Source organism: Cyprinus carpio, chromosome A9 (assembly GCF_018340385.1).
Source record: "Cyprinus carpio isolate SPL01 chromosome A9, ASM1834038v1, whole genome shotgun sequence".
Taxonomy (NCBI): domain Eukaryota; kingdom Metazoa; phylum Chordata; class Actinopteri; order Cypriniformes; family Cyprinidae; genus Cyprinus; species Cyprinus carpio.
In genome coordinates, this window is record NC_056580.1 from 12,839,513 (window position 1) to 12,851,569 (window position 12,057).

Consider the following 12,057-nt stretch of genomic DNA (forward strand, 5'->3'; position numbering starts at 1 on the left):
TTTTTTTTTTTTCATTACACTGGTTGGAGCAAAATGGAGAGAAAAATCATTCTTAAATATATCTTAATATATATTTTTAAAAAGTATATTTTATTCTATGTCCTTTGTTGAGGACGCTAGGACTAAGTTATTCAAAAAAATAAATCGACATGAAAAGGCGTGTAAGGCAAAAATAATGTTTTATTTTTTCATTCACCAAGCAGTTTTTAGGTTTCAGGCTATTTTTAACCAAAATTTGTACAAAGATGATTCTCATCTATGGTATAAAGGATGTAACAGAATGGTTTGATATACTACTGTACTTTATGAAATGTCCATAAATTGGTTTTCCCATTCTATACAATGCATCTAAATTGCATATTGATGTGTTCTTGGAGCAAACCATAATGAAAAAAAGTGTAATAACTGGAGTAATAACTTGGCAACATTTTCATAAGACATTTCAACATTTTCTTTCCCTATTGACTCGTTGTGCCTCCCCAAAATGCTTGCTTAACATGCCGTTTGTCCTGGTGTCCTCAACAGAAGACATGTATGAAAGTTATGCCCTGTTTTGTAACAAAAAGTCATATTCCGATTCACAACATTTTTCTGAGATTTTTATTTACAATAAACAATTTGAAAATTAGGCAGATTTAAATGATAATTACAAAACATTATCAGATTTCCCTAAGAGTGCTAAATGTGATCATTCTGTCAATATCAGTCTTATCTACAGTCCAAGGTGAGGGAGTGTTTATGATCAAACCTCCAAACATCTGATATCTCTAAAATGCGCCCTGAATGCGCTCTGTACAGACTGTGGCATGTATAGTCTCAGAGAAATTCACTAAAATATAATGTCCTCTACAGAGTACAAAAGTATAAAGGAGCATATTGTGACATTTTCAAGACCTGGGGGAGGATGGTGCGCTGCAGGTGTCACGTTGCAGATTTAGTCCAGTAGGTGGCGATACTGAAGCAGTTGATTCTACAAACAATACTAACAGCAAGAGAAGGAGAATTTTAAGATTCCGCGGCGATGTTTGGTTTTAAATAAGTATAAACCGATTTTATTTGTATGCCAAATACTTGTTATCCGAGTAGAAATGCATTTCAACAAGTATAAAGATAAACATCATCAAGAGTTGAGTTTGTCGTCTTCTTTTATTACCGGTGAGTAGTCGGAATATAGATTCATATTGTTAACGATGTATTATCATCATCAGTCGTGTCTTCATCGCAGCTCCCATTGATAAAACGCTGATAATGGCGTCTAAAGAGAGGAAGGAAAACATAAGAAAGGGCAAACAGACGGCAAATGTCTACGCAGCGAAGATAAAGACCAAGATACACAGTAAGATGCTAAAGAGATTCACTTGTGTGCGTTACTAGTATAGTTTGTGTTTCTGGTGTATGTTGTGAGTACCCGGATCTTGATTATCTCTCAGATACCTCATCATTCTTCAAGCTTTCTTTGAAATGTAACAACAAGGCTCTGGCTCTGGCTCTGGTTGCTCAGAAGCAGAAGAGCAGAGAGCTGGAGGCAGAGGTGGTGCGACTGAGGAAAGAAGCGCAGACAGCTCATTTTGATCTTGCTCAGCAGCGTCATAAAAACAAACAACTGGTGAGTGTGGGACAGTGAAGTATGAATTTCAGTCTTGGATACCTGTCCCTTATATTTATATACTGTACGCTTATATTTGTAAACACTTATTTATGCTGTACAGGCACAAGTCAAAGTCAGTCTTACATTTACTGAACACGCTGACCTTGTACTGTACCTTAAAAACAACAAACACACTCATTATTAATTATTCATAACAATATATGTAGTTAATTTTTTTTTCTGACTCTAGTTTGCCATTATACAAGAGTTTTATGGTTCTTCCCTTAACTGGATGACAAAGGCGGTTGATATTTTTTGCAATGAGGAGGTAAGCTGTCAATATATATTTTTTAATAATCAAATTATATTACTGTTTTAGTTGTTGTTATTAATAATGATTAGCATAGTAGTAATATTTATTATTATCAGGACTTTATCACAGATATCTAGGCCTAGTTGTCAACCCTCTGGTATTGTTCATTTGGGAGTCACACTTGTGTTATTTGGGGTCGACTGACTGGAGGTCATAATCGTGTAATTTTATTTTTGTGATATTAATAGACTATATTTCATTTCAATAATGGTTTTTCTTTACTATTTAGCATTTTGAGTGTAATCCAACATACAAATAAAAAACCACATCAAAATAATTCACTATATATAAAATAAAAAAAAAAAAAAAAAAAAAAAAAAAAAAGTAATTTTATATAATTTTTCAATCAATGCAGTATTTAAGTTAAAAATAGAGCAAACGTATTTAAAATCCATTGAATTGAGTGACTGCCATAAAAGTCACAGAGTTTCGTACCATTCCAATGAAGTAGTGATTTTTAAAATTTCCAAACATTTTAAACAACCGAACAACACCAGAGGGTTAAATAGACACAACATTATTATGAACTATTTTCATTCTAATTAATTAATATTAATGCTCATTGTTATTATTATTATTATTATTTTTAAAGGATCAAGACTCCGAACACAACACCAGTGAAGGTATGAAAACACACTGGTGACTGTTCATTGATTACAAGCTTCCTTAAGTATGTCAGTCAAGTTTAATTAAGTTTGAATGATTGGCACTGTAATGTCAATTTATAGAAATTAAGCTAACATGAATTTCCCTGTACTTTAAAGCTAAATACGTCTTGATGATTTAATTTTATTTTTTTAATTTGTGATTTATTTTTCAGACCAAATGATTGAAATAGAGAAAGAGGTTGGGAGTCTGCAAGACAAACCATTGTGTCCACAGGAGGATTATGAGAGTCCTGAACCAGTGAATACAGCCGTTGATGATCCCAGCCAAGAAAGAGACAGTCCAGCACAGCAAAACACCATATATGACTCTGAAATGGAGGTGACCGTTAGTGACAGTGCTGCTGAAATAGTAACAGTTGAAACAAATGCAAGAAGAACCTCTAGAGTTACAGAGGAACATCAGGAAAATAAGGATTTGTGTCTGTCAGAAAAAGGTAGCAAGGTGTTATTTACAAAGGTAGACTCTCCAGTTGAATTTAGTAGATCAGACTATACATCAGCTGTGTCAAAAGAGACGGCCGCTGTGACACAGCAGTGCTCTCTCACTGTTCAGAACGAGGTGGAGAATGGCCAGCAGACAGAGTCAATAACCGCACGCAGGAAGACTCACGTCACTTCTCGTTGTACTAAAAGTAGCAGACGTACATGTAAACGGAAAGAACCAAACCCAGATCCTAGAAAAACGTACTTTATCTCCCAAGATCCTCCTAATGACATTTTTAAGGATTGTTTTAGTGATCTCGAGCTTCAGAATTCAGAAAGAAGCAAGGCAATTGAACATACTTCAAGTAAAACTGTTAAAAACAAAGCTAAAGAGTCCCATGCTACCCAGGAACCCAGGAGACCATTTATAGTTCAAGATGAGCTAAGACCTCAGAAGAGCAGGAAGACCAAAGTCTTGTCCCTTATGATGGATCAAAGTTTATCTGATGTGCATGAAAATGTTCAGTCTGCCAGTACTTTATGCTTGGAGTCTGCTGGTACTGATGTGCATATCGGTGAGAACGCTGTTCAAAAACACAAAAACAAAACTGCAGCACACCCACTTCCTCAGTCTGAAAAGTGCGAGACACAGAAAAACAGAGGAACATTTTTGATACAGGCAAGTCAGTTATTCATCAACAGGTATTCATTTTTGAATGAAACCAATAAATTAGAGGATCCCAACAGACTGGAAGGTTTACATGAAGTAATATCAGAAACCCAAACAACACCTCTCGATATTGATTCAGATAATGTTGCACAAAAGCACAAGGAGCCAGAGCATGAATTTCACAAGATATTGACAGAAAACACCCATCATCCAGAATGTTCACAAGATGTGAATACCAGCCTTGTACAGAAACCCTCTGAATTTACGCCATCAGTGACTGGTAAAGCCAAAAAACACAGAAAAGAGGGGGAAGACAAAATAAAAAAGAAGAATGCTGCATCAAGAGAGAAACCCAAAGCATTAACAAAGAAACAAAACAGTTGTTCTGTGAGTATGGATGAAAATGTGTTGACTGGAAGGCAGGATATGAATGATCTTCAGAATGGAGCAGGAGGCAGGTCTTTGTTTAATACTTTACAGTTACCAGTAATATCTCACTGCTCACCCTCAGAGGTGGGCTTCGGGGATGAATGTAGTGCTGAAACCCTTGGAATAAGCTCTGCTTCCTCTGTTGACAAGCTTGATCAGGCTGACCAAATTAACATGGACTCTATTAGCATAAATCTAGATCAAACCAACCAAGATCTCGAGGGCAGGTGCAGGAAAACATATGTTGTTTCATCTTCATATAAATCCCCCATTAAGGAAAAGACTGACAGTGGAGCTTCCAGCGACATTTCTGAACATAATCTTTTTACTAATGAAATGGATGTTTCATCTGTCATGAACAGAAGCATGTTTGTCATGGAAAAATATGATGTGACTTCAGATGGTTTTAGTGGAAACTCAAATAACCTGCAATTCACAGAGGAGAGGCCTCCCTGGGAGACCCTCGATGGTTACACTGAAGCACTCTCAGATGAAAGCTCTGCCCATAGCCCTCAACCAAAGACCCACTGTCAAACTATGAACATTTACCAGGACTCAGGCTTGAGGCACCAAGCTCCAGGTAAGCCTTATGAACAAGTCTAAATGCTTTGCCAATACATGTTAGGACACTTTTAATACAGATTAATTTTCATTGTTCCCTTTCTTGCTTTTCACATATGTCTTATGTTTGTTTGTATCTTATATATTTATTTTTATTTTGTGAACAGAAGAAGGCAGGGTTATGAAGAGTCTAACAAATACAGAGCATAACTCTGATTTCGGGAGAACACGAAGAAGAGCAGCACCAGTCTCCTACAAAGAACCAGCTCTCAACTGGTGAGTTACACTCAGATAAAATAACATATTCTAATGTAATGCAATAAAATATAATGCATTTCTGTCTTAATTTTATTTGTTTTTTAACAGCAAGATAAGGCGTGGGGACAAATACTCTGACACAAAATTCTTAAACTCTCCGGTGTTCAAAGACAAAAAGAAGAAGAAATGAACTTAGGAGTGATTTACCCATTTATTGATTATTTTAGACTTTTATTAGTTTTTTTTTCTTTAATTTGTCTTTATGTAATGCAAATGTTAGATTGATATTAAAATATTAAATAATTTTAATCACAGCTGTTAATTTGCCTTTATAGCTAATTTTTGTATATATAGGAAATTTTGTTTTTATTGTATTGTTTTAATGGTTAATAAAGAGAACCCTTTGTGGCATTCATTAGTGGTCGTATGGAAGTCAGCTTTGCTTATTTCCTCATCTCTTTCAAGATATATATAGGAAAGTTGAGTCTGTGTGTTATGTAACCAGGCACTGGCCGACAGTGTTATAGTGATTGAAGGACTGAATTAATAATTCAGAAGACTGTTCACCTGAGACGACCACAATTCTGAGATCGAGTAGGAGTATCTGTTTAACCAGTTTGTATTGACTGAAAGTGGATTAAAACTTCTGCTATATAGTTATGTTATTGTGCTGTTGGTATCCGAGTTTTAGGTAAGTTTCATTGAGTTTTCTTTGTTTAAAATAATGTCTGTGTTTTCGTGAAAAAAATATCATTTTCTATTTGTAGAGGTGATCAGTCTTAGGAAAATGCATTGAATTTAAATGTAATGAGCTTATAGCCAAAGTCTGTTTTCTTTATTTTATGTAATCAGTTTTTTTTTTTTTTTTTTTATAGAGAATCCAACTTGTATCTTTCAAATGTTCACCTCATCAGATGCCTTTGTTAACCTAACACTTGTGAGTTAGACATCCTCTCTCACTTTTCCTGTTCGTAAGACGCCAAAATATAGTTTGCTTCCTGTGTTTAGGGTTGCCCCTGGCAGAGAATTAACTACTAGGTAAAGTTATACTCGTGGTGTGCGTGTTATTTAATTAATTTTTTTTTTATGTTCCTTTTTCCTAATGTTGCTGTTTTAATGAGATTTCTGCTATCGTTCCAGACTTAATTTTAAATAAAGACGTTTAGAATTAAGTGCTTCAACTGAGTTTCAAATGGAGGCCAAGCGAGTGAAGAGAAATGTTAAAACTTTGCTGTAAGTATAGCATGAAATAAATTTACTTGTATCAGGATAAATGTGATCATAAATTGTTCATAAGTAAGGACACACATTCTAAAAACCTTTTTAGTGGTGAATATATTGGACAGCGACTCAGGGAAAATGGTTTTGATCCAAAAGGGAAAAGCACTTCTACAATGTTAGATGATCTGGTAAGTGATCAATATTAAAGCGAAAGTTTAATATCAAACGTAAGGGTTGTCCTATTGAAAGAGTATTAATATTAGTTGCTATTGTTCTTGTTTCAAGTAAAAATGTTATAGAAAAACAAGATTCTGCTAGCTTGGAGCTCGTATTGCTAAATATGTTCTAAATACATCTCTGCACATTCATATAGGCCAATTATGACTTGGCTATAAGTGTGGCTTGGTGGTGGTTCAATAAAGATGATGGGAAGAATGCAGCTGAGAATGACTACATGTGAGTAATGACTGGCATTTATGTGTTTGTTCCACAAATATGCTGTATTTTGCCTTATAGATTTTTGTGGCTTACATTTGGAAATTTTGCACATTTGATATTCACATTTGGCAATGATCTGTTGTTTGTAGAGGAATTGGCAGTATTAGCCAGTACCCTAATCACCTAGAAAGAGAAGCAATGATCCTTTCTTCATTTGCTGGAATGCTTCTGGTAGGGATAAGTAACTGGTTTCAACAGCATTTGTGTTTTTGTCCACAAGCTGTATAATTGTCCTCTCATTTTCAGAACAGCTTACCCATAGAAGACATTCTGTTTCTGTACAATTGCAAACCAGTGGCATCTTACCCTCATAATCATGCTAAGGTATGTTACAGTATTTATTATAGTATGATTGTCATGTGAGTGAGTGACAAGTGATTTAATTGAAGTAAAATGGCAAATAAATAAATAATGCAATAATATTGAATTGAGGTTGTTTAAATATATCAATACTCCTAATTTATGTTAAAAACAAGCAGCTTTTTCAGAATTACAGTAGAAATACAGAAATATTTACATTTTTAATGGTAGGACTTAGATTATTCTTTTGGACAATGGGGATGCTTTCGAGACACTGCAGGTTGAGAACTGCTGTTTTATACTGTACACACACACACATAACGGAGAATATTACTAAACTTCAAGCACTGTATCATCGATTTTATAGTTTTTGAGATTTCTGAATAGGTAATGACCAGTCTTTTTTGCCTCAACAGGGAAGCATTGTTCACCCATTCTCCCTCTCTTATCATCCATTTGCTATGCTCAGTTCATTCAAAGCAGTAGACCACTCAAGAAAACACAGTATGTGACTTTAAAGCAGTTAAATCCACTAATATGGATATAAAGTATTAAAAAGTGATCATTAAAAACTGAACAAAATGCGTTCTTTATCCTATTAACTTTCTCTTCACCAGCCCAGGTACTGAAACGCTGGATCAAGAAACACAGTAAACAGGAGGCCTCTCCAGTAACAGAGAAACTGGAGTCCCCCTCCACCTCCTCTTCTAGCTCCTCATTTAGTGTGAGTGTCAGTCAGCTGTTCCTCACATACATTTTACCACAATCTATTATGACACATATATCATGATATATCTCATGCATATCATAATACACTTAATAATATAATGCACTGAAAAAGTAAAAAAAAAAAAAAATACAAAATAAAAATTGCCAACATGTACTCTGATTGTGTAATGTAATTGTTGCACCTATATTTTGTGTTAAATACAGGATAGTGAGGACTCCTTAAAAGATGAAACCGCTCACTATGAGGGCTCACAAGAATCGCTGCAGGACTGAAAACAGCTGCTGTACAACAAGCAAATATTAATATTCATGGTTTATTAAACATTGCCGTCATCATTACACATGTAACATCCTTTCAAGTGTTTCCTCATTTGTCCTTATTGCTATAATATTAGTTCTTTCCTGAGACTTTGTTCACAACAAGATAATAATAAAGAGAGCGATTTATATTTTTTATAATAGTACTTTTTCTGAATTAATAATTGTCCAGAGATTCAGTGTTATGTTTACAGTAACCAATAAAGTTCTTGAACTTTTACTTTCTGAACTCTGCAACATGTGGTGTGTTATAGACGTTTTTGGAAGAGTTGATGCATTCCATGTCGTAAGCAATAATTCTATCACATAAAGAATTTCATTAGTGTCTGGATCAAAACAGAGGAGGGCAGCTGAGGTCAGTAATTTGCCAGCTAGGAATTTTGATTTGATGAATCAGGGCTTTTAAATCTATGGATGGGATTAAAAGGTTCGCTTCACCATCAGAGTGCCAAATCCCAGTCATTGAAAGGACAAATAAAGTTTGATCCACCATGTTGATGGCGGTTTATAAAGCAGACCTCGTGCCCTAGTTTGTTTGACTGTTTCTCATGTTTAGGATTGTTTTCAGAGGCTCACATCAAAATGAGTAAGGTAAATAAGATGTTCAAAGATGATAACTATTTATGCATTTCTTAAGCAAAGTTTAGAAATGACTATAAACAGAACAACAGAATTCTTACATTTGTCTGTGTTGCTTTAATCTGTGACATATCTTGATTTCAGATTATCTTTTATGAGGAGAGAAACTTCCAGGGTCGCTCCTATGAGTGCGACACAGACTGCCCAGACATGGACCCTCATTTCAGTCGATGCAACTCTATCAAAGTGGAGAGTGGCTGCTGGGTCCTCTATGAAAGACCCAATTACTCTGGTTTCCAGTATGTGCTAACCAGAGGTGAATATCCTGAATACCAGCGCTGGATGGGCTACAATGACACCATTCGCTCATGCCGTACATTTTCCTATGTGAGTAATATGCATGTTAATGATTTCATAATATCTGTTGTGAGATCTATTTCTATATCTACATTTATTATTTTATTATCCCATTTTTGTTGTTCACTGTTCTGCCACACAGAAAACTGTTGTTCTCAGTATCCACTCTTGTATTTTGTGTTGTTGTACACATTTACATTGTAGACATTCAAGCTCTAGGACTTAAAAAAAAAAAAAAAATTAAAGACCTTTTCAAATGTTTGCAGAAAAGTGGTGGATCCTACCGTGTCCGGATCTATGATCGGCCAGATTTCCAAGGTCAGATGATGGAATACAGTGATGACTGCGAGTCCATTCATCAAAGTTTCCAGTGCCGCAGCGTTCACTCTTGCAGTGTCATGGAGGGCTACTGGACCTTCTATGAGAACCCCAGTTATCAAGGCCGTCAGTATTTCCTGCCTCCTGGCGAGTATCGCAAGTTCAGTGACTGGGGTGCCGTTTGTGCCACCATTGGCTCCTTCCGCAGAATCACTGATTTTTAGAGTTCATGTTATGAAAATAATTGTGCCATTTCTGGTATTGACGTGTCAATAAAATATCACAAAACCAAATGCTTGGCAGTGTCTGTATTCTTGCTGATGGTGTGTTTATTACCACAGCTGTCCATGATCAAACATATATAGATTTCAGGCTGTATGGCATCAAGTCAAGTCAAGTCACCTTTATTTATATAGCGCTTTTTACAAAACAGATTGTGTCAAAGCAGCTAAACAACATTAATTAGGAAAACAGTGTGTCAATAATGCAAAATCATTGTTTAAATCCTAAAATTCCAAAAATCCCATAATTCCCCCATTTTAAACAATTTAAAAAAACAAAAAAAACACATATCCAATAAGAAAAACAATAAAAATGTATAGCATGTCTTTTTTTGCTTTTAAGTCAAGCAATTTATATAAAGTATGGACAGTAGGAAGCCACCATTGGTTGTGGTAGATTGTAACAAAGGTTTTGATCCCTACAAACTCAACTTTACTAATGGCAGCCACACAGAACTTTCCATTCTGGTAACATATTCAGGCACTGACAAAGCCTTGATGTCTGGTGTTACATACATAGATTTCTTGAACAGATTCCCCCATAAACATTCACTATCGGCTATACCAAAGGCATTTCACAGTTTCAAGAACAAAACCTTTTAGTTTCAATTAAATGTTCTTATTTAAACAGTCTTGTGATGTGTAATGCTAAAATAAATGCAGACAAATAACACTATTGTTGTGTTGTTCCCCCAGACCTTTCCAGCAGCTTTCAACAGAGCAGCTATTGCTGGAAAAACTAATGTTATGGAGGCAATCAAAGTGATTGTTTAGGGTAAAACTGCCCATGTTTGCAATATTCCTGTACAGTTTCTGCTAACATGAGTACACTGTCATTTAAATGACAACACAAATAGTAGTACCATTATTTTCTTGGATATATATTTATAGTTCCAGCTGCATTTGGCAACTGAACAGGAAAAAAGTTCAAAGACAACACAAACATGGGAAAGGTCTGTACAGAAAAATGTATTAGTCAAATATGAATTATCATTGTGCTGCTGCACTGTCATTATCTAAAATGTTTCCTCTAGATTATCTTTTATGAGGATAGGAACTTCGGTGGCTGTTACCATGAGTGCATGAGTGACTGCGCTGACCTGCATTCCTACTTCAATCGCTGTCACTCCATCAAAGTAGAAAGCGGTTGCTTCATGGTCTATGACTGATCGAAATTCATGGGTCACCAGTAATTTCTGAGAAGGGGCGAGTACCCTGATTACATGCATACTATGGGAATGAATGATTGCGTCAGATCCTGTCGCATGATCCCAGTGGTAAAGACTGAAGCTAATTGTAATCTAAAGTTATCAATGTTCTTCTTTTAATGGAATGTTATTAAACACTCAGCCGTAACTTCCCATTAGCATCGTGGGGCTTTCAAAATGAGGCTCTATGAGCACCAGGACATGGGTTGCAGGATGGTGGAGCTTGAAAGACGGTTTAACATGTCCAACTTCCATTCCTGCCATGTGATGGACGGTCACTGGCTGGGCAGGCACTTCTACCTGAGGCCTGGCGAGTACAGGAGGTACAGGGACTGGGGTGGCATGAGTTCAAGGATGGGCTCCATCAGACGGATCATGGATCTCTAATTAAAAGAGTCCTTGTGAAATGTCTGCTGTATGCCCTTTTTTCACATACTAAATAAAATGGTGTCTGTGCTCAAGTGTCTTGAGTTTTGTTCTTGCACCCTCTACCTGGAGGGGTCACTGCCTGATGACTGATGACACTTGCTATAGGCTGCCAGGCTGCTTGACTACTGTTTGGAGAACTGAATAAAACTACAGAGACATTTACCTCATTGAGACACAGTTTGAGTGTTTTCTCTGCTTGTGCTTTATATTAACACTCACTCATGGTAAATAACTAATGTTAAACAGATTAAGTGTAGAAAATCTGCTTTATAATATCATAGCTTATGTTTAATACAATGCTCGTAGATAAAAATTAAAAAGTATTACTGTTATAACAATGTAAATATGGGGTAAACCATGTTGTAAGTGAAATTGCTATGGATTAAAGAGTAATCAAATATATATATTAGAGTGTAAAGTATACAGTATATATTAAAAATATAGTCAAAATACAGTTCAAACATATATATATAATGATATCAGAATGTATACAAATTTTCACTGCACAACCACTATATAAGCTTATGATAAGGATGAAGTAAAAATGTAATATAACGTATCCAAAAGAAACAGTAGCATAAAAATTTGATAAAATGATTTAATCATGTTATTGATAATACATGCATACATTTACATTTAACATTAATTACTTCTGTGAGTATCAAATCCCACACAACTGGCTAATGTAAATTCATATATTTAAGTAAATATCACATGATGAGTCTTACATGGAACTTACAAACAATTTATGATGACTTATTGGATATTTGGTATAGATATTAATTATTTTCTGTGTGTTTCTGTGTGTTCATTATGTGATTACAACCTCACATTTTTTTTTTTTTTTTT

At 35.4% G+C, this 12,057-nt stretch overlaps 3 protein-coding genes across 5 annotated transcripts; all 3 read left to right on the top strand.

The window, feature by feature from the left end:
- Positions 1-926: 926 nt before the first annotated feature.
- LOC109087995 lies at positions 927-5,385 on the top strand. 3 transcript variants are annotated; one of them, XM_042763561.1, is made up of 8 exons: positions 927-1,126; positions 1,209-1,336; positions 1,431-1,606; positions 1,839-1,916; positions 2,554-2,584; positions 2,782-4,731; positions 4,880-4,988; positions 5,079-5,385. In XM_042763561.1, exons 1-8 carry the CDS (start codon positions 1,089-1,091, stop codon positions 5,158-5,160), a joined length of 2,592 nt encoding a protein of 863 aa, XP_042619495.1. In that variant the 5' UTR covers positions 927-1,088; the 3' UTR covers positions 5,161-5,385. The 3 variants fall into 3 exon arrangements, with proteins under 3 accessions (XP_042619495.1, XP_018957716.2, XP_042619496.1); XM_019102171.2 differs by having other exon boundaries at positions 928-1,155; positions 1,226-1,336; XM_042763562.1 differs by lacking the exons at positions 927-1,126; positions 1,209-1,336 and having other exon boundaries at positions 1,486-1,606; positions 1,816-1,916.
- A 155-nt stretch (positions 5,386-5,540) lies between these two features.
- On the top strand, positions 5,541-8,362 carry LOC109087996 (uncharacterized protein C2orf80-like). Its single transcript, XM_042763564.1, has 8 exons — positions 5,541-6,203; positions 6,298-6,379; positions 6,565-6,647; positions 6,779-6,860; positions 6,936-7,013; positions 7,406-7,493; positions 7,607-7,713; positions 7,923-8,362. The coding sequence occupies exons 1-8, from the start codon at positions 6,163-6,165 to the stop codon at positions 7,989-7,991; spliced, it is 630 nt and encodes a 209-aa protein (XP_042619498.1). The 5' UTR covers positions 5,541-6,162; the 3' UTR covers positions 7,992-8,362.
- A 163-nt stretch (positions 8,363-8,525) lies between these two features.
- Positions 8,526-9,583, top strand: LOC109087987 (gamma-crystallin M2-like). Its single transcript, XM_042763565.1, has 3 exons — positions 8,526-8,627; positions 8,760-9,002; positions 9,239-9,583. Exons 1-3 carry the CDS (start codon positions 8,619-8,621, stop codon positions 9,512-9,514), a joined length of 528 nt encoding a protein of 175 aa, XP_042619499.1. The 5' UTR covers positions 8,526-8,618; the 3' UTR covers positions 9,515-9,583.
- Positions 9,584-12,057: the final 2,474 nt, after the last annotated feature.